We start from the raw sequence: 26,519 nt of genomic DNA, 5'->3' as shown, positions 1-26,519 counted from the left end.
AAAATTCCATAATAGGTGCCCTTTAACTTATTTTGGTGAGTTAACTTATTAATCAAACATTTTTATAGTGTACAGGAGCTCAAGTATTCACAACAAGGACACATATTCTGTTTATGTTAATGCATATTTTATGTGATCTTTGATATATGTTTAAATGAATAAACCGTTATATTTTTTTCATTTATGTTTAATATTTGGTAAAGTGTGGTTGGCTGCAGTGTGGAGATTTTTTTCACTTATCATTTTATAGATGTTATTTTCATCACTTAAAATCATATGGCATGTAATGTAATGTAAAAATACGACATGATAAAATGGAGGACATTTTATCTCTACAAAAACAATAGCAACAAAAGTTTAAAATCAGCACCTCATTGACCAATAGGCTATTTGATTTATCATGTAAAAAGGCTGAAAATATTATGTATTTGCTCTGAAATGACTTTACAGGGTATTTTTTTAGTCATAGCAATATCTATTCAATGCATGTTTATACCGTACTTCTCTTAATGATCACAAATGAGAATATTTAATCTTTTCAAACACACTATTTTAACAATAAATAACAGACAGCAACATTCGCCTATTTATTCTGAGCTGATTCTTTTCAAAAGAGCTAATTTGCGTAAATGAATCAAACTCTAATGCAATTAGACATAAAACCAGCCTACTGCTACAGTCAAATAAAAAGCATGTAAATCCTCACATATAAACCAATATATTGGTTTAATATCACCAGCATAGACATTGCACATATCGACCAGCTCTAGCAGAGAGGCAGATGAGGTTGCAGGAATGATGAAGATCCGACTCCCTCTCAGAATCAGAACAAGACTCAAGCTCCATCTGGAACCCATTTTAAACGTGAAATACATACAGCATGGCCGTGTCTAAGTTTGCAGGCAGAAATGCGCTGCTCATGCTGATCTCAGTTCCTGCTGCTCTAAAACAGACGAGCTTCTGTTTGACATACTGTGTAAAATCAAGAACTGACTTCATACATCCACACACAAAAAACACCATTTGATTAGTAGTAGGGAGCACTGTATAATATCTTCATTGCTCTGTAGTCATTGGGCAATATTTTCGCAGTGAGACAGGTTATGCATATATTGTCGTTAGTATATTTCCAGGTGTGTATGTTTATATAAGCATTGATTTATGGGCTGTCCTTGTATCTCTCCCTTTCTTAGAGCCAGGGCTTCCTCGAGCAGCCATCCCAGCTGACCTCTCCGGTGAGTAAATATATCTGCACCCGAAACAGTGTGACAGAAAGAGTTCTGCATTAAATCTGAAATTCATTTTCACATTCAAGTTTTTCGGTAACACTGTACTATATAAGGTTCAACATGAATTAATTACCTTAGTTAACATGAACTAAGAATGAACAATACTTCTACAGCATTGATTAATCATTGCAACATTTAAAATCAAAGGTTGTATTTTGTTAACATTGGTTTATTAATTCATTAACACAGATTATTAAATACTGTAACAATTGTATTGCTCATTGTTAGTTCATGTTAGTTAATACATTAACTGTTAACAAATGAGACCCTATTGTAAAGTGTTACCAGTTTTTCCTTCTGTAATTTGACTTTTTTTAGTATCCTCAAATATGAGTTATTTATGTTGCTTAAAATCATATGCCATTTAATGTAAAAAATGTGATTAACCCCAACCTAAAAAATGTTAAAGGACAAGTTCGGTATTTTACACTTAAAGCCCTGTTTACAGATCGTATCTGATGAAATAGAACGGTTAAGATTAAACTTTGGACACATGCTCCTGTCCCGAGAATTTTAGGTTTATTTAGCTTTCCCCCCCCCCCACCCCCACAATGGTTGTCTATGTGCACTGGCAGATTCCTTCCTAAAACACATTAAACTTTCGTTTACAAAGACGTGAAACTCACCGAGTGGTCAGGGGTGTTCACTGATATGATCCCAAAAAAAATCGCTGAAAAAGATGCTTTCCAACAGGTTTTATCGTAGTGTTTGTCCACCTCCATTGACTTGTATTGAATGTGCTGTGTGAGGTACGATATTCCTCCGCCGCTTCTTCTTCTGCTTCTTCTGTGTATTCAATGAAATGCCAGCGGTTTGCTTGCAATTGGCAAAGGTGCATTATCGCCACCAACTGGTGTCTATTATTCAAGCTCTCAACGGAAGTATCTGGGTGTGACGCGTTTGGCAAAATAGGTCCACAAACGCTAAATAAAACTAAAATTCTCGGGACAGGAGCATGTGTCCAAATTTTAATCTTAACCGTTATATTTCATCAGATAAGATCTGTAAACAGGGCTTTAAGTGTAAAATACCGAACTTGTCCTTTAAGGACATTTTCATCCAAAGACAAAAACTATCTCTTCTGTTTTAAAATCAATACTCTATTTACGATATTTGATATATATATATTGTAAAAAGACAGAAAATATGAACTCAGTATTTTTGCATTAGCTCTGAAATAGCTTTACATGTTAACAAAATAAAGTTTTTAAGTCTGTCAAAATTTTCACATCCAGGTGTCCTTTTGAATATTTGGTATAAATAAAAATATAAGTTTGGTCTTTTACAATTAGATTTCAATAAAATCAAATAAATTCTATTTTTGTTACCTAAAATCATATGATATTGATATCAAATAATACATTTAGACTAAATTTTAAAGACAAATTTTGGCATATATATGTATGTATGTATTATAATTTTGGTATATATATGTATGTGCATTTTATAGAATTTATAATTTTAGAATATAATTTAATGAAATTTAGTATTATCAAATCAATGTTATTTTGTCACATTCAAGCATATGATATTTAAAACATGATGACATGTAGACTATATCATTGCAACAAAACACTGTTTAAAAAAATACAATATCTATATTTGATATATTGTAAAATGGCTGACAATAATATCTAATATAGTATTAATGAAAAGTCTGAAATAATTTTTCTCATATCCAGTTATTGTGACCTCTGAGAAACAGTACCTGGAGATTCCTGGAATTTAATTTTACTCACTTGTCATTCTCTGCCTTGAGAATGAACCTGCCAATACAGGTTCAGGAACAAAAAAAACGAACGAATTAACAAATGAAGTGCTCACTGAACAGAAATGGGGGTCTTAAATGTCAACTAGAACAGTAAATTACACTTGAGGGATGAGAATAATCTGGAGAAATGACTAAATCGTTAGATAAATGTGTGTCTCTCTTCGATGTCAGCTTCAGAGTTCCAGGAGGTGGAGGTGCACTTGCGCAGACAGAAGTCCGGTTTCGGCTTCAGGATCCTGGGCGGAGAGGAACCGGGACAGCCTGTGAGTCCGGAGGCTCAGGAGAAGGCTCGTACTTTAGAACTAACGCACACGCTTCCTAAAACCGAGTTCACTGCCATTGGCTAACATGATAACATGCCTGTTCATCCGCTTTCGTTTCCATACAAAGCTGAAAGAGAGACGATAGTAACCGTGCTGTGCCTGTGCAGATCCTGATCGGTGCAATCATCGAGAAGAGCCCAGCAGATAAAGACGGGCGTCTCCGGCCAGGAGACGAGCTGATGTCAGTCGATGGGATCCCTGTGGCCGGAAAACCCCACCGTTACGTCATTGACCTCATGCATGGGGCGGCCCGGACTGGCCAGGTTAAACTCACAGTACGGCGGAGAGTTCAGCCCACAGGTGAGAATTGGCTAGTTTGTTTCCAACAGTGAATGCACATTTATTGAACGTACATGGTATTTCCACTCCGTATCAAATCATGTATTGTGTTTAATACCATTCAGTGTTGAAAATGACACATATTTTGATATTTTGTCTTGCTAGGGCTACCATTTTATTGTTATGTATCCTAAATTTACGCAGTTAAACAATATAATTTCACACATAATCATACAGCTCCATTGGTAATGACACACATTCAAAATACTCTGTTAACAAGTTATATATCAGTTTCATATTTCATCTCAAGCATGCAATTCACTGTTTTCCCCACTAACCTTTGATTTTTATTATAAAAGATTTAACTTTATTAGAGGCCAAATTGTTTGTTGTGGTGGAACGTTTATTATTTTTGCAAAAAGCATATAAATCATCATCTCACAATAAATATTGAAATGGTTCTTTATTTCACTCTCTTTTTTAGATTATCATAGTTTTAAAACGTAATAATATTTCAAAATGGATATTCATAGTTTAAGATAAAAGTCCGGGTCAAGGACACGATTAAAACAATAAAATCTGTACATTAAAAGAAAAATGCCGGAAAAAATGATGGTAGCATGATGCAAATATTTCAACACTGATTTAATGTGACCTTCATATAGCCTATCAAAAGAAACTGTCTGAAACTGAATAAAACACCTTTAAAGGCAAAAGCTTGTTATTTCCTGACAGTTACAGCAATTATAGGTTGTTGTGAAGTATATATTATGTGAAGGAGGTAATGGAGGTAATGAAGCAGGTTCTGTTATACTGTTCCTCTGCGGCTTATTATGTGTCCTCTGTTTATTCTCTCTCTCTCTCTCTCTCTCTCTCTCTCTCTCTCTCTCTCTCTCTCTCTCTCTCTCTCTCTCTCTCTCTCTATCTCTGTCTAATAATTCTTGGTGTAGCTGAGGCTCAGATTTTGTGCCCTTTCAAGCTCTGTCTCCCTCATCCTTCTTGCTGTCTGACTCATCCTCTCATTCTTATCTTCCCTGGACAATCGTTTCTCCCACCCTTGCATCTCAGTGGAGCGGTTGGGAAATGTCTGGCTTCTGGCTTTTTTAAGCTTACTGTTTGATCGCAGAGGGACTTCACACCAGCTTTAGCCAAACTATAGCATCTCTCTTTCTCTCGTTCTCGCACACTTGTATTTTGTTCACTTGTACAATTGTTGTTGTTTCTAAATCTAAAAATCATATGTAATGTGTTTTATGTAACTGTTAGAGAGAGAGAGAGAAATCGTGGAAAAGTAATGAATACAATTGTTATAGGGTCAGTTTTTGAAAGAAGTTTCTTATGCTCACCAAAGCTGCATTATTGATCAAAAATATGGTAAAAACTGTAATATTTTTTAAACTGTTTTCTATTTTATTGTACTTTAAAGTCTAATTCCTGTGAATCCCATTCTAATATGGATTTCTTATATTTAGAACATATTGTAACATTTCTTATTATTATCAATGTTGAAAACAGGTGTGATGATTCATATTTTTGTGGAATATTTGTTCAAGATTCTCTGATGAATATAAAGAACAGCATTTATTTGAAATTTAATCTTTTGAAACATTATACATATCCATTACTACCATTTTTGATCAATTTAATTCATCCTTGCAGAATAAAAGTATAAATTTCTTTCCCAAAAAAATCTTGCTCACCCCAAACTTTTGAATGGTAGTGTGAAAAATATTGTAATTTTCCAACTCAAACTCTTCTTCCCAGTTCAATAAGATATATTTATAATTATCTTGCTTTGACTGGAAACTCTTGTGAACTTGTGAAATATACATTTTAGTGGCCATAAAATAGAGATATTCAACTGCTCAATGCAAACAATTAACCAATCAGAATCAAGTATTTGAGAGAACCAGAGAATCAGAATGAGTTTTATTGCCAAGTATGTTTACACGTATGTATGAGGAATTGTGATAGAAGCTTCCACAGCACAGACAGAATGACAGCGACAAAACACAAATAATAAAAATGGAATAAATTAATAAAAATACACAATATACAAAATAGACAGTATGTGTATGTTCTATACAAATGTAAGGAGATGTAAATAAGAGGTATGCTGTGCTAAATAATATATAAGTATTAAAATTCCTCATGTCTATTGCCAGTGGTGGGGGCATTTACCTGTTCATGAGGAAGATTGCCTGAGGAAAGAAACTTTTCTTGTGCCTGGCTGTTCTGGTGCTCAGTGCGGAAACAGTTCAAAGAGTATGTGAGGAATCCAGAGTGATTTTGCCTGCCCTTTTACTCACTCTGGATCAGTACAGTTCTTGGAGAGTGGGGAGGGATGTACAGATGATTCTCTCAGCGGTCCGGACTATCCACTGAAGTCTTCTCAGGTCTGATTTGGTAGCTGAGCTGAACCAGACAGTTATTGAAGTATTGAGGACAGACTCAATGACCGCAGAGTAAAACTGCTGGCGAAGGAAGTACAACCTCTGCTGGGCCTTTTTCACAATGGAGTCAATGCGATTGTCCCACTTCAGGTCCTGAGAGATGTTAGAGCCCAGAACCTGAATGACTCCACTGTTTCTACAGTGCTGTTCATGATGGTGAGTGGCAGGAGTGTTGGGGTGTTCCTCCTGAAGTCCACTATCATATTCACTGTTTAGAGTGTCCTGGATGAGGCCGATGAGTCTGGTGTTGTCTGCAAACAGGAGCAGTCATTGGTGTAGAGCGAGAAGAGTAGTGGGGAGAGGACGTAACCCTGGGGGGCGCCAGTGCTGATCGTGCGGGTGTTGGATGAAAATGTCCCAAGCCTCACTAGCTGCTGCCTGTCTGTCAGGAAGTTGGTGATCGAATGACAGATAGAGGATGGAACAGAGAGCTGGGTTAATTTGGACAGGAGGAGGTTCGGAATTATCCTGGTCCTACCAGACTCTCGTACATTTCATTTGTACAAAGAGTCTGGCCTCTCTCCATTGGCAAGCGTTAACTTCCTTGAAGACGGGTACTCTGTTGAAGTTTAAAACTATTGGATCTGCCCAGAGTCACTCTGGATCTGCCATAACCAATCGCTAACGTTTGGTCGTGACGTATGACGACTCAAACTAGCGCACAACCTCAACGTCATCATTCTCAGCCACTCCCTCTGTTTGCTGATTTGCTGATAGAATACACCGCAAACCCAGACGACATACTGAAGGAAAATGAAAATTGAGCGGAAGTACGTAGGAGGGCGGAGCCAAGCTAGTTCGGATTTAAGGCCGAGCTAAAGTTCACAAACTGCAGGGGGTACAGCGAGGGTCCAGTAATGTCCTTTAGGTATTAAATGAAAATGCCAAGTCAATGGAAATGTCTATTTATTGTACTTTCTCTCTCGCTCTGGTATCTTCAGGTGAACCCTTCCCAGAGAACGGTCGCAGTCCTGGATCTACCCAGCACAGTTCCCCCAGGAGTGACTTCAACTCCAGAATGTTTTGTAACAACTCCGCCCCCACACAAAACTCCGCCCCATCCACCACAGGCTCCTCCCCACCAGACACAGTAACCAATCAGAATCTTCAGCCTAGCGATGTCACCATTCAGCGCAAGGAGAGCGAAGGGTTTGGATTCGTTATTATCAGCTCACTGAACAGGCCTGAAACCGCGGCTGCTGCTGGTAAGGAATGATTATTTTGTATACTTTGTACACTAAACCTTATTTTCTATCTGGGACATTTCTTTACTGTAATAGCTCACTCAGGCTGGCTGATTCAGAGGGTCATGGTGATTTTAAAAGTGCAGCATGTCCTCATAAACCTATGTATTAATAATGGATGCACTTCTATTTGAGGGCTGAAGAAAGCTAGTTACAATGTTCTAATGCAGCGCCCACTCTCGTATATAAAAACAGCTCCACTAACAGGAGAGGACAGAGAGAAGAAAAAGAGCTCTCTCAATGTATTACGTAAAAACGTATTTGTGCATGTGTGTTATCAGCCGTGCCTCATAAGATTGGCCGCATCATTGAGGGAAGTCCAGCAGACCACTGTGGGAAGCTCAAGGTTGGAGATCGTATACTGGCCGTCAACCATCAGTCGATTGTCAACATGCCGCACGCAGACATCGTCAAACTGATCAAGGACGCTGGACTCACTGTCACACTCAGGATCATCCCTCAGGAGGGTGAGTGGACATCTGTGAATGCTAATTCTGCTGCTAATGTGACTTTGTAGGTCGGCTTCCTGAACATCGCTCTGTCATGTCAACTGGCTCAACCAATGGTTGAAGGGGGACATTATTTTTGCCATGTGCCTAGTGCTGCAGAAATCTCACACTGTAGCTTTATAATGACAATTATTTTAAACTAACTATACTTTTACAGTTCTTTTCATACATCATTTAAGTGTTTTTTAGAAGTTGAAATGTGATTGGATGTTGGATTTTGTGATAAAAATGCAGGAGGTTCATGAGATTGTGACTGAAATGTCAATGCTAAAATAAACAAGCAAAAAGGTTGAAAAAAAATAACAATAAATATGTAAATACAATTTACAACATAATAAATAGCTAATATTGATAGCCGAATGACATGTGCAAACATACAGAAATTAAATGTGTCTCTGAAACACAAATATAAATCCGATCTTAGGTATAGTTCAGCCAACAAGGAAAATTCTGTCATAATTTACTCACAAAAAAAGTCAGGTTTGTAGTGACATGAGGGTGAGTAAATGACAACAGAATGTACATTTTTGCCAAATTCAATAAATGGTTGCACACAAAAAAATCACCAACCACCAGAAATCCACTTTAACTACACACTGTCATTCTTCCTTTCTATGTGAATTAGAAATATTATGGGGCCTATTTACACTGGTCACTGTTCCATTTGAACATGGCCACATAAATGTGTCTCCGAAACACAAATATTAATCCGATCCTCAATTTCTGTGCTACTGTATATGCAAATTCAATGACACCCGAAAGCAACAGATGTGTTGCATTTTATCTATCATCAGCTGATTTCAAGATCAAAGACCGCAATAAGAGAGAGAGCGGCATCAGCACTGGTAGGATAATTTAATCTCACTACTTTCAGTTTCATTTGCTGCAGTTTGTTGAAGTGATATTCATAAACAGCGGGCCATATCCGGGGCTTCGCATGGCTTCAACGACCAGATGCATTTATACTTGTCCAGTTGAATATGAAATGCGTCTCAAACCATCTTCCTGAAGTGGTTTGAATGATCGGATTGCTATCTATCTCGAATGAGTTTCGGAGGGCATTTACACCTGGTCTTTTCACAATCCACAATTTCATGAAAATGCATGAAGTGCCTAAGTATAAATAGGACCATAGATTCTGCCTTATACATTTTTTTTTAAGCTGCACAGATTAGTAAAGTATGCCAGATTATTGTAGACTGGCATATACTCCATGAACTAACACTCAGTTTTCCATCTTTTCTACATTCACAGTTTGTCTGTGTGTGTGTGCACCGTTTATTTATTTGCATAATTATTTTAGTGCATTTAGTGCTAAAACAACACAGACAGTACATGCAACAACAAAACAATGCTGTCAAGGGCCATAATTAATTTTGGGTATTAATGCAACGCTTAAACTGCTATTTTAGAAGATGTGTTACAAAAAGAAGCTTAGCTTTTTGCCTTTTCTCCATTTTTCAGAGACGAACAGCACTCCTTCTGCAGGCAGCTCAGAGAAGCAGAGCCCTCTGGCCCAGCCCAGTCCAGTTTGCCAAGCCAGCACTGTGAACCAGACTGGTGCTGCGCCTCTACTCAACTCCAACCCTCACACCAACTCTGCACCTCAACCCAGTCCCATAACGCAGCCTAGTTCAGAAGCACAACCAAGCCCTGTCAATCAAACCAGCCCAGCCAATCATCCCAGCTCAGTGACTCAACAGAACCCGCCCACCCAGCCCTCCACAGTGCCAGTACAGATCTACAGCCACGACAGCAGGCAAGACACCAACTCAAATTACTTAAATATTGCTTTAAGTATTAAGAATTTAGGTTAAGCTAAAAAAAAAGTATTTTGTTTGACCATGGAGTGAATAAAGTGGTTGACAGGGCAGTTGCTTGGGTGTTTGTAGAGATGCACCAGTATTAAAATGCACCAGTCACATTCACCGTTACTCAGAGGAATTTCACAGGTGAAACCGAGTCAGTAGAAATAGAAATATGTGTGATTGGGAGTTTTGCATGTGGGCGGAAAAATTTCCTCACACAGATTTCACAATGGGTTCAAGTTGGTCACATGATTTGCTACGTTGACTAACAGAAAGCTGCTCAGTTTGAATTCATTGTTACACTATTGACAATGGGGGGAAAAATTGCCCGCAAAATTTGGCCGCAATTTTGTGACCTCACCTTAAAGGCCCAATGAAGTGCCTTAAAACGCACAGCATTATTCAATGTGTTGACGTAATTTCCACTAAAACAGGAAGACAGGACGGGATATATCGAACAGCTCCTCCCCTTTTTAAAATAGCCAATAGCTTTTAGTTAATATCACAGCTCAGCCAGAGCAGTTTACCTCAGTAAAGCCGCAGTTTCTTCCTAATCTCCAACCGTTTCTTCTCCTAATCTCCTCCATATCGCTTTAAAATACAGCATTCTGTGCAGAATTCAAATGGGTCCGATAAGTTTTCTGTGCATTTTGTCATTTTTTTAGAACACACTAGCTTATAGATAACAGTAAGACTTTTCATACTAAAAGCCAAAAAACTTAATTTGATATTTTTTGGCGACTTTAATGGATGTGACCTCACCTTAATGGTTATTATGGCCTATATTAAAATGATATACTATTATGTCTAAATAAATTTTTAATTACAACACTAAAAACGAAAGTTTATTTACTATCAGTTGTTTTAAATACTACAAGTAAATTTAGACATCACAACATTATAATGCATAGTATGAAAGATGGAAATTTAGCTGACGATATGGAAGCGATGTATTGTGCGTCCCTAATCATTTGAATGGACACATTCAAGTCAAAAATGTCGTCAACAAGTTAAAACTCTACTAAAGTTCACTATTACAGACTCTCTCACTATTAGGTTGTTGCGTAAAATCACTTATCTCTTACAGAACTGAATAATTTACCTGCATGGCTCTTTAAAACAGTTTTTAATCTTTTATATAGCCTGAAGGGACCAATGATTTCACTTCCTCTCGATGTTCTCTAAAGTTTCAATATACACCCTAGAGCTCCTCAGGCTTCGCCCTTTTCAACAGAACATTATCCTGCATTAAACTTTAAAATTCATTAGAGTGTTAGTTCTGTCAGTGGCAGGTCGTTTTTGACAGCATCCACTGGAAAACAGATGTAAATAAAGTAAATATTATGAGTGAATCTCCTCATTTCCATTCCGCATGGTTGCTGATAAAAGCTACTATTTTGAATTGACACATTTTTAACAAAAAAGTGTTATAAAAATCACCAGAGAAGTAGTCCAATTGTCACTTGCAGTTGCACATATTCCAACTCTGTGCGTAAGATTCGACGGCATTAGTGCTCACTGGGTCTGCTCTGATTGGTTGTTCAGCTACAGGTCAGAGGTGAAAGCAAGACAGGATGTAAAGCCCGATATTCGGCAGCCGTTCACTGATTACCGCCAACCCCCGGTGGACTACAGACACCCTCCTGTGGCAGATTACCGACAGCCACCAACGCTGGATTACAGACACCCGCCTCTGCTGGACTACAGACAGCTGTCCACTGACCCTCGCACCTTTCCCTTACCGGACTACAGGATGCCACAGGTAACTCTGCTGACACTCTCTATACACTCACACACTGTGCTACATGTGCTAATGGAGTAAAAATACACACTGACATCATAATTCATCACTAATCAGTAGATTAATATCATGAAATGACTATGTTAAAGTGCATTAGGTGGCACTGACAGCTCATTTCCATAAAGTATGCATTATGCATGGTCATAATGTGTCCAAAAAGTCCTTAATTCATGTGTGTGTGTGTGTTGGCAGGATTTTGATTTCTTTACAGTTGAGTTGGAAAAGGCTATGAAAGGTTTTGGCTTTAGTATCCGTGGAGGTCGCGAGTATAAGATGGACTTGTTCGTTCTGCGATTGGCTGAAGATGGACCAGCCATACGCAATGGAAGGATGAGGGTGAGCTGAAATCACTTCCTGTCCATATCTATCTATCTGTCTGTCTGTCTGTCAGTCTGTCTGTCATCTGTCTGTCTGTCTGTCTGTCTCTCCTCTGTATGTCCGTCCGTCTGTCTGTCTATCTGTCTGTCTATCCGTCCGTCTGTCTGTCTGTCTGTCTGTCTCTCATCTGTCTGTCTGTCTGTCTGTCTGTCTGTCTGTCCATCCTTCTGTCTGTCTCTCCTCTGTATGTCCATCCGTCCGTCTGTCTGTCTGTCTGTCTGTCTGTCTCTCTGTCTGTCTGTCTGTTTGTCTGTCTCTCATCTGTCTGTCCGTCCATCTGTCTGTCTGTCTGTCAGTCCGTCCTTCTGTCTGTCTGTCTGTCTGTCCGTCCTTCTGTCTGTCTGTCTGTCTGTCCGTCTGTCTGTCTGTCTGTCTGTCTGTCCGTCTGTCTGTCTGTCCATCTTTCTATCCTTCTGTCATTCTGTCCGCCTGTCTATCCATATGTCTGTCCCTCTGTCTGTCTGTCTGTCTGTCTGTCTGTATGTCTGTCTGTCTGTCTGTCTGTCTGTCTGTCTGTCCGTCTGTCTGTCTCTGCAGTTGTTCTGTTCCCTGTTAAGCTCATGTCTGTAATGAAGCTGTCATAGCTAATGTCAATTAAATAGTCCCCTTAGAAAATACTTTTTTTTTCCTACCTCTCATTTCGTCCTTTTCATATTTAGTCCATTACCTGACTGTGAACTTCCATTCAAGAGCCTCAATTCTGACTGTAAACATCATCCTGTCTTCTTTCAGGGTGTGAATATAACGAAGCACAATATGCCTTTTGAAACTATAATTAGCTTGTGGTGGAACAGACCTGTGGTATTTAAAAAGTCCATTAAGCATGAAGTCATATAGCCCCCAGCAGACACTGCTGCTGCTGTAGATTTCCACACACACCCTCTTGATAAACCGAAAACACGATCGAGCTGCTGACGCTGCTAGCTGTGATGCTTTTACTAACACGCTCCACCCCAGAGGTCAGAGGAACCTGACCCAGACACAGTGCAGGGACAAAAAAACGAGAGACTCCTTGTCAATAATGAGAGAGTTGAGGTCATACTGCTCTCTGCCCCTAATTTAAACAAGATCTTAATGAGTCATAGAAAACTTGCCGCCCGTCGCTGGCAGCGACCTGCTCAGACTTCCACATTATCCAGACCATTTGAGAGGAATTCTCCATTTGTTACTATAATTGGCTCGTTCATTTTCCTCAGCCCCTGGCCAATTAGTTCACAGACACTAGACAAGTTCAATGCACCTACATGCTTAGCATCAGCATATATGTGGGCACATTTTTCTGTTATGGAGGCACCAATATATTCATAATTATGCAAATTTTTCTACATTATTTATTTGTCTGTTAAGGGAAAATGTTATAGTATTTGTTAAGGATGTGAAAAAAAAATCTTAATTGCCTTTTTTTCTTTTAGATACTTTTATGTTTTATTGTCCAATAACCAATATGCAGAACTGAATTCTGTATATTTATTCATTGGTATGTATTATGTAAACTGTAAAAAATTATATGATCAATAAGTTATGACAACATATTTTTTACATTGCTTTAACTTACATTGCTTTTTTTAAGTTATACAAGATTCAACAAATTTTTTAAGTCAGTTAAATGTAATTTAAGTTGAAGTGACGTAAACATCCAAGTTGATTGTAAAAGAAAGTTGCTGCCTTAAATTTACAGTGTAGTTGTATGTAGTTGTATTATGTCATACTACAGTAACATATAAACAATACACATTATTATTATGTAATAAAAATATAGTATTTTACAGTATATATATATCCGTAACCGAAAAGAACAGAATGTAATAGTTGAACTATTTTTACTTTTTTTTTCTTTTTTTTCTTTTTAACTATTGTTAATATAACCTTTTAAAAATGGAACGGTGGCAGACCAAGACACCTGCATGTGAACATTGAAAAATATTAACAACTATAACCTTTTTATCACAAAAAAAACTATCTTTGCCCAGGCAAAAAAAAAAAAAAAACTGAGCCTCAGCCTTATGGATGCATAATATGCATAACAACAGGAATATTGCTCACAGCAGATGATATGACAGTCTGACAGTAATTGTCTTGAAATGTATTGTTGAAGGCGGTGGATTCGTCACACAAGGCACTTTGATGGCTCGGCTTTAATGAACGTGAATTTAGAGACAGCACCACAGCTAAAAATATTAAGATAAAACATAAATGATACAAAAAAAATCTAGACCCCACTGATTGACTAGTCACTTGGTGGGCGACTAATTATAGTATCGATCATACCGCCTTCCTTTATATCAAGGAAAGGCAATTAACCAGTCCTTTGTTATCCTCAATATCACACACCTTATTCACAGTTGATGAAGAGCATCAGCGCTGTACCTCGTAGGACCCTCGTACCCATGATTCATTCATTTAGTGATGCTAATTCTGAAATTAATTGGTACTCTATCTCATTCATGACTGCTAATGCTGATTAGAGCTTAACCAAAACAGCCGACATGAGTTATGGATCTATATTGATCCTGAATAATTATCCTTAATAAATGATAGTCATATTATCATTAAAACCAGAGAGGGTGCGATTCAAAGCTGTCGAAAAATAATTACTGCTGTTCTGTGTGTACATTTGCACATCTATCTTCACAAACTGGGGTATTTCAATATTTTTAGATTTTTCCAAATAAAGATAATAGCCATATTTTGTTTTTTGTTTTTTTGCAGGTTGGTGATCAGATTATTGAAATAAATGGGGAGACCACGAGGGATATGACCCACGCTCGAGCTATTGAGCTCATCAAATCGGGTGGCCGTAGAGTTCGCCTGCTGCTCAAGAGGGGCACAGGGCAGGTCCCTGAGTATGGTAGGTTTACACGAACTGTCTGAACACACACCTTACTGATCAGAATTGCCAACAGTATTAGATCACTTAGGGTTACAGGGCCTCAAAGAGATGGAGTAACCATCAGCACAAGACTAATATTACCTCATCTTTGGAAGAGGTAATATTTTATTGGGTAACGCATAGAATGTGAATAGCGTAACTTATTTAGCATACATTTCACATGTTGTGAAATAATGCATTGCCTTATTCACACCAGGAGCGAAATTTGTCTGGTTGACAGGTTTCATATGATATATTATTATCAATATTTCGCTCTTAATAGGAATACTTTTCATCAGTTTCAGTTTTCCTCAATCGCTTTGACTTCTCTTTTTTTTTTTAAACAGTCTTAACATTCTTTAAACTACTGTTAGTGCAATTTTCAGGACTGTTCTACAAAATGTAGTAACACCACCAAAAACGTTTATTTCATGCTTCAAAACTTGTTATTATGTCATTAATTGGCCAATGACATCTAAATAAAAATCATAATGTGTTTGTTTGTTTTCCCATGGCAGTCAACTCTGGAAATGTTTGTTATCCTGAATATCAAACTCACGAATGTCTTTTTTAGATACATATTTCAACAGTAAGTAATATTTTACTGGGAGAATTAATAATGTAAAAGAATGCACATTTGTATGTGTACAGTACATTTATTTTGTAGCAATGTGTTACACGTACTAGATATTTATGGAATATACATGATGTCTGAGAATGGATCATTTTGCATGTGATGGCTCAATGTGCTGTGCCAAAACATGTACAAATGGAATAAAATCAATAAGAAATTCAAATCTGATTTGTTTAGAGATCTGAACTTATCGTTTATCCCATTTAAGAGCCAAAGCGATGGAGAAAAATCATTCTCTTGTACACTAATATTTAATAACCCCAAAATGATTTTTGTAATACATTAAACTCCTTCCATTTTCCTGCTAACACAACACTATGACAGCATGCTCTTGGTATTAATGCAGGTTTAGCTAGGCTTCTTCTATTTCATCAATGTTATTGGCTGTTAGTGAATAATTCTCACTTCCTTTCTCAAGTTTCCTCACTGAATACTATCTCAGCACTGATCTTAATACTGTCTTAGCCTGTGGCTGCTGTTCTAACCCTAATGATTGGTCTAGGTTGTTACTTCACCTCTTATAGGAATGGTACCTTCCAGTCTCTCCATGTGCATGAAAAGTGACAACCATGGCTCCCCCTATTTCTTCCTAATGGGCCATCCTAAAGACACGGTTTGTAATAGAGTGCATGCGTTCTAACACATCAGTCCATCATTCTTTCTTGGAGTGCTGTGGTTTGGATTGGTTAGTTCTACTCACTCTTGTGATTTGTGTGTGTGTGTGTGTGTGTGCGTGCATGCGTCTTTATATATCTATTATTTTATTTATTTGTAATTTATATGTGTACACATTTTTTTTATATAATTTTGTATCTGAATTTGTTAATGATTGTAACTCTATTCCTAAAATTATGAAAGTCTTTAGATATTAAATGCATACATAGAGCTCCTATACACGGGTTTCTGTGCAACGTCATCACGTAGATGCGCGCGCATCTAAGAGGCAGAAAGCAACGGTCTTTACGGCTATATCTAGCAGAAGCAGAGATGACGCGGAGCTGTTGTGCTGTAAACTAACCTACTGTAAATGCATAGGGTATGTCATGTTTTTATGATTCGCAAACTTAGTTGGACAATTTCATATAGTCAACTAACTAACTTTTTACATAATGTTATATTAATATGCAAATGAAACACAAGCAAACAGATTCAACTCTGAAATTGCAGTTTATTATTGAGTCAACAAGAATTTACAAACAATGCGAAATCTACGTTAATTACAATGTTCTTTTACAGAACTCGGCATAACATATAGCGGTCTTGCCTCTTGGATGCGCGCGCATCCGGTATTGTTTGTATACAAGAAACCTATGTATAACATGAACATAAAAAACGTCATTATTGGCTTTCACCACAGACTCTAAGGGGTGTGAGAAAGAGACTTTGATTGGAGGACTATACTGGTTGTCATGGCAGTAGAGAATCACACACATTATGTGTTGGTTTGCGTAAAAAATTGTTTGGAGAACTTTTAGTAAAGTTTGTTTTTTCTAAAGTCTGCTTTTAGGCGCGATAAATAAAGAAAAAAAAATCAAATTTGTTGTACATCTTATGTAGATATTTACAGTATGTATTGCTTTGAAATGACTTAAACATGTAATGATTTTCAATTAGAGAAACCATTGTTTCCATTGGCCATTGTTGCCAGGAAAAAATCTAGATAAAATGGTAATTACGGTAATTTGTTACACAGTAATTATACATTTAAGTATTGAGTAATATTAAGTAACTGCAAAAAACAAGTCATGTTTTTAGCAAATGAACAACACAGTGAGGAATATTTTATCATTTTGTTTTGCACTATATATTTTGTTTTGCAATATAATTATAAATAGTAATAAACACCAATCTTACCTGCGTATATTTTTACCACAATTTTTAAAAGGTTACAAAGGATATTGTATCTGTATTGGCTATGACTAACAAATACCAGACTAAGACCCTCTTCTCCGCTCCTCAAATACATAAAACATTAGCCTTTACAAACATCTTATTCTTACTTATTCAAAGAACCAGTTCTTTATATAGCCTTGAACCGCAAAGAAACAGAGGTCGTCTCCAAAACGTGTGCAGTTAATTCTGAATGGAAGCAGGTGGAGGTTTTTGCCGACAGTTTGAGGATCCACTAGAGTTACAAGGTTTAGTCACAAGCTCTTTATAGTAGAAAAATATATTCAAGCTATTGTGTAAAGTATAGGCAAAAAGAAACGTTTAAAAAAGTATGATATATAATAATGAATGGTAATGTTACAGAATGTTTTTTTGTTGTCATTATTTTTTAAGCCCTGTTCAGCAGCAATATTCAAAATATTATCTAACCATTCTCCATTTGGGTCATACAATGAAAGCACTAGGGTACATGTCTATTGAAATTCACGCATTGAAAGAGAGGCAGATCCAACTCGTGCACACACACTCTTAACAATCGTGTAACTGACTTTCCATTGTGATGAAAACTTGACGCCTATGAATTCCTAACAGCCACAGAAACAACCCTTTGCACACTTGCCTTTGAATTCCACTTACACTCGGCCATCTCTTCTCATGCGTTTAGTATCCCACTGCGATCTCTGTGGCGCCACAAAAGCCTAGCTGAAATACAGTCATCATGAGATGGTTGTGTCAGCCTCTATGGTTTTATATTCCATACCTGTCTTCTATTTCACAGTGAAAACCCTTTATGAGCTTGGATTCATCTCTTCCCTCTATAGGCCAGTGATTTCTGCTGCACCTGGGCCATATAAATGAGAGAAAATGTACCCCAGTGGAGTAAGAAAAGGCTAGCACAGAGATACAATGATACATAATTGTTCACTCTTGCTATATTTCCCTGTGCTTGAATCTTGCTGATAATAAGATATTGTTGTAAATGTTTGTTTTCTTCAGTTGAAATGATCTTCCAGCCAATTTGTTTGTTAGCACACGTTAAAATGGCCACCTGGGTGCATATGTGCTGTGTAGGTTGGTTGAAACCTGAGCAGTCCTCTGTGTATCCTGCAATATACATGTGGTGACAGGTAGGATTAGGGATGTATATGAGAATATTAAGGTTGGTGACCCCTCTATCAGTTTGGGTTGTGGATTGTGGGAGTCACTCCAATATAAGCATCTGGGTATGAAGTGATGTGTGTGAGTGTATTGTATGTGTGGGGAGACGGATAGCGAGAGAAGCCAATGGGAAAACTTGATTTCACACCCTGTAGACAAACTGGTTAGCTGGCTGAAAACTATCCAATTTCCTGTCAGTAATGGAGGTTGGTTTTGTATGGTATGTAAACATACTCTGTGTCAAACTGTAGCACTTTACAAAAAGTGGCTATTCCATTCCATGCTATCAATTGTTAATGCCATAGTACTTTGATATTTACCATGGTAATGTATTTATATGGTACTCCAACATACACTTTAAACATACTTTGTGGAACTATCACAATATGTCCCAAATCCATAGCATTTTCATTGTACCATGTGCAATATGGTAATACCATTGCACTTTATGGTAGTGTGGTGTGTGTGATTATTTCCCCCCCCTCCCAAACCAGTTCAGCGCAAACCCTGCTGCACTACTGATTCTAATGCTTTTATTGGTCATGACAATCTCAGTGTCGACATAACACTGAAACAAATACTATCCCCTAACCCCAATCTAAACCCTAACCTTAACCTCATTGTAGCATTGGTAGATATCATTACTGTTTGTCACAATCGTATCCATGATATTTCTGAACGGTGAACTGAATCCAAGAAGTCTGAACTTTTCTTGACAGGTGACTGAGGGATTGAGTTGCGAAATGAAATTGGGGTTTGCCCTGAACTTGTTTTGGCGGGGGGGTTCATGCGATTTGTGTGGTTCATGTTGACTAGTTAGTGTTTCTTTGCCAGTGTTAGCTTTGCCTTTGCTTTAATTCTGGTGTGTGACTGTGTTTCAGTTTGTGCTTCTTTCTTTGGATGTAACTGTTGCCATTTTTCCCCAGCAGATAGTCCCGCCCCCTGGGATGCTCACACTACAGCCTCCCCAAGTCTGTCGGAAGTAGCACCACCCCTCGACAGCTTATCTAATCCATCAGCTTCTTCTCATGTGAACCCACCCACTGACCCACCTCATACATTGTCCTTGGAAGCAGCAGGTCCAGACTGTTCCCAGGGTCCTAGAGGCCCAGAGAGTAGGGCTCTGGAGCAGGCCAGTGTGGGGAAGAGGTCAGCCATGGCAGGTGGAGTTGGGGGTGGGACCAAGCAGAGGGAGAGTAGCAGGACCAACCGTCTCTCTAGTGGAGGGAAGGTTCAGCAACAATATCTTGATGAACTTGCGGGAGAGCCCAAATCCCACAAAAGCAGCCGGGCGAAGTCCAAGGAGCGCAAGAGGGAACGGAGCAACACGCCATCTCGAAAGCGAGACTCGCCCAAAACTTCCCCAACAACTGACACCAATATGAATGGGGGAAACGGATGCCTAGATGGTAGCAACAACCAACAAGGATCTCTGGTGCCATTCAAAGCCCTACCAAAGGAACCAGAGAAAGGGCAAATGAGCCAAGAGAGTCGTCCCAGCCACAACTCCAAGACCAGCAGCAGTGCATCAGGCAGGAAGGCCACGGTATCCCCAGGGCCCTGGAAGATCCCTGGTACGGACAAGCTTCCCAGTACCCTACGCTCAGCCACCTCCACCATCAGCAGATAACATCTCACCCCAATCTCAGGCCCAAGTTTAGACCTTACTTTGGCTTTGACTTCTTTCAGCCAACTCTTGGACCAGCACTGGGCCATGATCTGCCTTTTTTGGGACTAGCTGGGCTTGGGCTCTGCTTGATTGCTTTTCACAGGCTCGCTCTACATAGTAGAGATCTGTTTTAAAATTGACTAGGTACCACCCTCCCACAATCCTCACTAAAGACCTTTCCATGCATTTCTAGATAGAGCATTTTTTATTTATATTTTATTCTAAGTTATTTTAACAGATATGACACCCACCACCTTAAGAACTGGAAGCATTCACTCCAAAAATTGAACCACGGTAGAATGAGTGATGCATGTAGCGTGCTAAAAGAAACCCGGACTGGTTTGAACTGTTGGGGAAAAGCACTCAAGACTCAGAGATGTACATGCATAGAAAACCACTTACTGACTCTAAACCACCACTGGTGGCTACAGCAATTTTTATACACTTTCATAAAAAATGAAGAATACTGAAGGAGTTACCTGACATACAGTTTTTGTGTATTTGAAGAATGAATATGATTAAAAAGATTCTATATGAGCGGACACTCGACTATGGAACTCTGCCTTAAAGACTGACCTGCAGATGTCTGTATAGGGTTGGTAAAATGAATATAGAAATAGATATATTATATGACTACATATATGTGAGACATATTGTAAATATGGTCTTTATACACCATTGTGACCCCATACTGGAGTATTGACATCATACATGGTGTAAGTTAGAAGAGTGTAATCTAGAATTCATTCCTACTCCACTCTAAGGTGCGTTCCCACTGACAGCGATTTAAACTCAAGTGGTTGCTAGTAGGTGTTCCTACTCAACTCAATATCGAACTGTAAAAGGAAACCGATCACATGACCTACACTGACATTGGTAGTCGCCACCTCCAGTTCAAGATCTCAACGGCAACGGTCACTTAAAATCGCCAACCCTCACTGATGATTAATGACTTGCAGTTGCTGAAAATTGCTATCAGTGTGAGCACCCCTTGAGACCACTGATTGCTCAGCTGCTCTGTTAATTTCTGAAGGAGCCAGTGGGCTTTGACCTTCTCTTGACTCTGTCATCACTAGTTCAGTCTATTCTCCCTTTACTTGTCTACATGAACAAAGAAATTTGAAGGAGCCCAAGATGGTTTCGATGAAATATAGAAAGGATTTGATTAGGGCAGAGTGCCTTATGCCAGGGATGTCCAATCCTGCAGGGCCACTGTCCTGCTCAATTTTAACTCCAATCATAATTAAACACACCTGACCAGCTAATCGAGGTCTTCAGAATTACTAAAAATGTCCAGGTAAGTGTTTTGGGGCAGATTTCGAGATAAACTCTTCAGCACATTGGCCCTCCAAGAGCAGGATTGGACACTCCTGCCTTATGCCGACCACTTGATGCTTTATTTGAGCTCCAAATCCTAGGCAACGACATCAAGACAAAAAAAAACGTAGGGTGCTATACATTTATTTGATTATTGTTCTGTTGAACTGAATGAGTATGTCGTTGCATCCCTATCTCTGAATGCTGATTGGTCTCTAGATCAACTGAGAGGCTGGTTTATGTCCACAGTATAGATAGATATATCATAAAATTGAAAACTATTTTCGTACATAGATAGATATAGAGTTGGGAGTCTTCTAAGAGAAGTGCAGATATTTATTAATGATATCTCTGACAGGAGTGCAAATGTTTGTTGAGCACTTTGTCTTTAAATAGACATATATATATAGAGAGAGAGAATGCTGTACTGTTAACAGGAAATGCTGTGCATCCATGATATTCATTGAATATTTCTGAGGAAATTAATTCCCAAAATCCTACTAAAAAGATTTGCTTATTAACATATTCCCTATATCAAATATTGTGTGATGGTAAGTCTCTTTCACATGATTCACAAATCATGCTCTTTGCACTCTTCACAAAAGGTTGATTTTTCCTTGCTTATAGCAAAAAGTGAAAGCAAATGAAAGAGGTAACGTGCTATTCTGTCATGCATTGTTTTTTTTACGAATGTCATCGCCCACCTTCAACACTGTATTGGGGAAACTGTAACTTCATGTATCTATATTCACACAGTCTCTCAGTCTCTTCTAGCTTAGCTAGTAAGCTAAGATGTTATCTCGTTAAGCGAAGGCTAACTGAAAACACAATGAATCCATTAAAAGGTCTCAGCCATTGTAATTTCTTTAGGGTTTCTTTGGCTGCACTTTGAATAATTTACAGCAAATGGGGTCAAAGTTGAAATAGTTTGAACTTTGAGTGTTATACATCTGCATGTAACACGGCATGCTGGATAAAGGCCTGTACGCATCAAGAACGATAACTAGAATCATAAAGTCTTAATAATTCTTCTAATTCTATGAGAATAGGGAAGTCCACATCAAAAATATAACAAGAGAGGAGCGATATTATTGGAATAGCTTTCAGAAAAAATGTAATTCACTCCAGGGACTTAAAGGGTTCACCCAAAAAAAAGAAAATGATCTCATAATTTACTCATCCTCCAGACATCCTTGGTGTGTATGACTTCTTCTTTCAGCCAAACACAATCAGAGTTTTATTAAAAAATATCCTGGCTCTTCCTAGCTTTATAATGGGAGTGAGTTGTGCCTGATTTTTTGAAGCCCAAAAAAACACATCCATCCATCATAAAAGTAATCCATACGGCTCCAGGGGGTTAATAAAGGCCTTCTGAAGCGAAGTGAATGCAGATAGAGCAAAACAAAACACCGGTCAGGAATTTTTAAAGAGAAATCACTTGAGTTTGTTCCCCAGCCCTGTTTGTTTGAACCGCGAGAGGCGTCTACTCTCATCTAAGCTTACGCTACTCCCATCCTACCTCATACGTCGGGTCAGAGGTCACTCATCCGCCGGAACTAGACTCGCGTACGGCCGTTACCGGAAGCCAGTGATTATAGTTTATAAAGTTATAAATATGGATATTTTTCCTACAAAAACACATCGCTTCAAAATCTCAGTTACTATTCACTTTCATTATAAAGCCTAGAAGAGACATTTTTAATATAACTCTGATTGTGGTTGGCTGAAAGAAAGTCATATACACCTATGGCTTGAGGGTGAGTAAATGATGGGATCATTTTAATTTTTGGGTGAACTAATCCTTTAATACTCTATCTTGATGCTTTGCTCCATAGAATTTAATGGATTGGGGAACGTTGTACCAGGGCTTAACATGTAATGAGCAGGAATGTTGAATTGTAACTGAACAAACTTTAGGTTACACCTGGGCCTCAGTATACATTCTTATCCTGCAGTGTATTTGAATTTTCTTTCAGAATTTACATATTTGTGAGTTACATTCCCATTAATGTCACTGTCATTAATAATACACCATTTCAGCATTACTTGAAGGTTGCATGATTTTGAGGAAGTGTCTTCATTGTTCAACCGATTTTATGACAAAAAATGACCTTAAAAAAATGAACAAACACATCAAGACCCCAAATGGTGCTTCGTTGTGTATTTCTTGTGTATTCTTTCAAAAACAAAATTTGCAATTACTCTCTTCTTTAATCATTTAGTTAATTTGAATAATTATACACGTCAACTCCAGTTCCCGTGTAACGGACCCCAGACAAGACCTCATCCTTTCCATCCATTGTCATAATATCGTCTCTATTATATTCATCTCCCACAGAAATAAAGCGATGACGGGTTCTACTGATGCTCTTTGACAACTGTTGTAGATGACAAGGAGAGCCGACAATGATCTATTCATTACAAGATAGTGCTAATATTTCTCGGATAAAGATAAATTAATTGAAGCACTCCAAAAGGGAGCGTGCCTCCGTGGCTATTCATTTCTGAGTGATACAACCTTAGAAATCCCAGGCAGACATTGTCAAAGCAAATGTATTTTCCATAGAGTACCAGCAAAGATTGTGTGTGCATAAGAATGAGTTGGAGATAAGAGTTGAATGAATTAGGAACAGGGCATTAAGGCCAGAAACATACTCAAGTATGCAAATGCTAACTAACTAATGTTAGCTGTTTGGCTACATCCTTACAAGCATATATCCTTCGCATTCAAATGCTAACAAACCTCTGTACTCAAGTGGGCGACTACATTCAAATAATATATTGGCGAAATATTCACTATGTTGACTAGCTGCTTGTTTTGAAAGTGACATTAATTGCAATAGACTATGAAGCTTTTTTGCCCATGCAAATTGAATGACTCCACATTCATTCAGTTAGCTAGCTAATCACGTCACACACTTCAAAGTTTAGCTTCAAAAGTTGACCTTAAAGAGAAAACTGACACTAATTTATGATAAAAGCGCGTTGAGAGTACCACGTGTCATGTTATGAATTGCATTCTAACAATTTTTGGAACACAACAACAAGAAAAAGGGTGATTAGCTTGCGTAGTTAGCAGCATCCGCACTCATGCACTTGTTTCGACTGTTTCTGGCCTTAGGGTTTTCATTTTGTAGAGTAGCAAGTTTGTTTAAAAAGAGAGAGAATAGTGTCAGTGCATTGGCACTGCCTTTCCATTTAATTTGGCTCGAGTTTGCCAAATGCTGAAGAGACTATACTGAAATGATTCAACCTGATAAATAATGTGATTTAAAACGAGATGATTTATCGGTGGAGCGGTGGTGGCAACGCAATGCCCTGAAGGGGCTCTGTATCACTGTGTAGAACTTAAAAAAAACAGTGCGGTTCACCCTGTACAGCTAAAAATGATAAATATGACACTATGTACTGACCTAGTCACAAAAACTGTAAGTGAGCTACTATTTTTATGAAATGCAACTCAATGGATATATACTTACTTTTGCAGAGCTCTTGTTTACTGTATGATATTTACTGAAATACTGTCAAATAAAACCTTGACATGGTGTAAAGTATTCAAGTAAAATGCAAGTGTTTTGTGAGTGTTTTACTTAATTGTCGGTCTGCACTGATTTCCTGCCGCACAGCTTGTGATTATGTAACCAGGAATGGTTAAACGGTCTTTATGCGAAAGGAGACACTGAAGTGTACGCTGGGTATCGGTGACATAATTACATGTTTGTTAAAAGAAACAAAAAGGACTAAGTGTAACTCCACAAAGTTGAACTTTGGTCACTTTGCTAAACACTACATGATATGTATCTTTGTTCTTTGTCATTTGTGCGTGAAAATTATAGTGTGAGATTACCAGGTGCAGATCTATAGCTTGAAGAACATGCTGTAGGCCTACACATGCATGCCTATAGGCTGCCAAACATCATCATAAAATACAGTTCTGTGTGTGTGTGTGTGTGTGTGTGTGTGTGTGTGTGTGTGTGTGTGTGTGTGTGTGTGTGTGTGTGTGTGTGTGTGTGTGTGTGTGTGTGTGTGTGTGTGTGTGTGTGTGTGTGTGTGTGTGTGTGTGTGTGTGTGTGTGTGTGTGTGTGTGTGTGTGCGTGCGTGAGCGTGTGTGTGTGTGTGTGTGTGTGTGTGTGTGAGCGTGTGTGCGTGCGTGTGCGTGAGCGTGTGCGTGAGCGTGTGTGCGTGTGAGCGTGTGAGCGTGTGTGTGTGTGTGTGTGTGTGTGTGTGTGTGTGTTTGTGATTTATGAGGACACAAATTTGTATAATGACATGTGTATTACACTGGTATTACAACCTAAACGTGGTTTATGAGGACATTTCATGAGTCTTCATAATTCAAATAGCTTAAAAAACATATTTTTTAAATATGTACATTTAATAAATACATTTATTGTAAAAATGCAGATTTTTTCCTGTGATGGGTAGGTTTAGGGATAGGGACAGTGTAAGGGGATAGAATATACAGTTTGTACAGTATAAAAACCATTACGGGAGAGTTCTTATATTGTAGTTGCACCAAAGTGTGTGTGTGTGTGTGTGTGTGTGTGTGTGTGTGTGTGTGTGTGTGTGTGTGTGTGTGTGTGTGTGTGTGTGTGTGTGTGTGTGTGTGTGTGTGTGTGTGTGTGTGTGTGTGTGTGTGTGTGTGTGTGTGTGTGTGTGTGTGTGTGTGTGTGTGTGTGTGTGTGTGTGTGTGTGTGTGTGTTCTTCTCTCGTGAGTAGGTACTTATTTTGAATAAGTATTTACTTCACGACTGCTAAAAAAGAAGCAGTATGTGTGTGTAGTATGAATGTAATCTGTATGTTGTCATTATCATGTGACCTACAGCATCCGTTGCGTCGCTTCACTGCCATTCACAATCACAAATCCTCTCCTGTCCTGTGGCCTCATGGGATAGTAAAGTAACCATTATATGCACACTTCAGAATCTCGCCAGTAGATAATCCTGGTACTTGTTGCCTATTCTTTTATGAGTACTGTGAATTCGGACATACTTCTTTTGTCACATATTGTTTTTCACCTACTAGTAGGGAGGAATGCGGTTTGGGATGCAGCCCTTTATTAAGCAATAAAAAAAGAAACAAATGTTATGTTTGTCTGAAGTCATTTTTGCTTATTTCATGTTGAGG

At 38.4% G+C, this 26,519-nt stretch overlaps 1 protein-coding gene across 1 annotated transcript in view; it reads left to right on the top strand.

Moving 5' to 3' along the window:
• The window catches only part of magi2a (membrane associated guanylate kinase, WW and PDZ domain containing 2a), a 191,550-nt gene extending 166,930 nt beyond the window's left edge, over positions 1–24,620 (top strand). The window contains exons 13-22 of the mRNA XM_079622872.1: positions 1,194–1,235; positions 3,232–3,323; positions 3,491–3,683; positions 7,057–7,320; positions 7,641–7,826; positions 9,333–9,627; positions 11,222–11,438; positions 11,670–11,813; positions 14,565–14,703; positions 19,333–24,620. Coding sequence (XP_079478998.1) covers positions 1,194–1,235; positions 3,232–3,323; positions 3,491–3,683; positions 7,057–7,320; positions 7,641–7,826; positions 9,333–9,627; positions 11,222–11,438; positions 11,670–11,813; positions 14,565–14,703; positions 19,333–20,036 — 2,276 coding nt within the window. The 3' untranslated portion in view covers positions 20,037–24,620. The remainder of the gene's footprint in view (positions 1–1,193; positions 1,236–3,231; positions 3,324–3,490; positions 3,684–7,056; positions 7,321–7,640; positions 7,827–9,332; positions 9,628–11,221; positions 11,439–11,669; positions 11,814–14,564; positions 14,704–19,332) is intronic.
• The last annotated feature ends 1,899 nt before the right edge of the window (positions 24,621–26,519 follow it).

Source organism: Phoxinus phoxinus (assembly GCF_949152265.1).
Source record: "Phoxinus phoxinus genome assembly, chromosome: 9".
Lineage (NCBI taxonomy): Eukaryota > Metazoa > Chordata > Actinopteri > Cypriniformes > Leuciscidae > Phoxinus > Phoxinus phoxinus.
The sequence above is the reverse complement of the archived record's forward strand: the minus strand, read 5'-3'. Positions and strand labels throughout refer to the sequence as shown.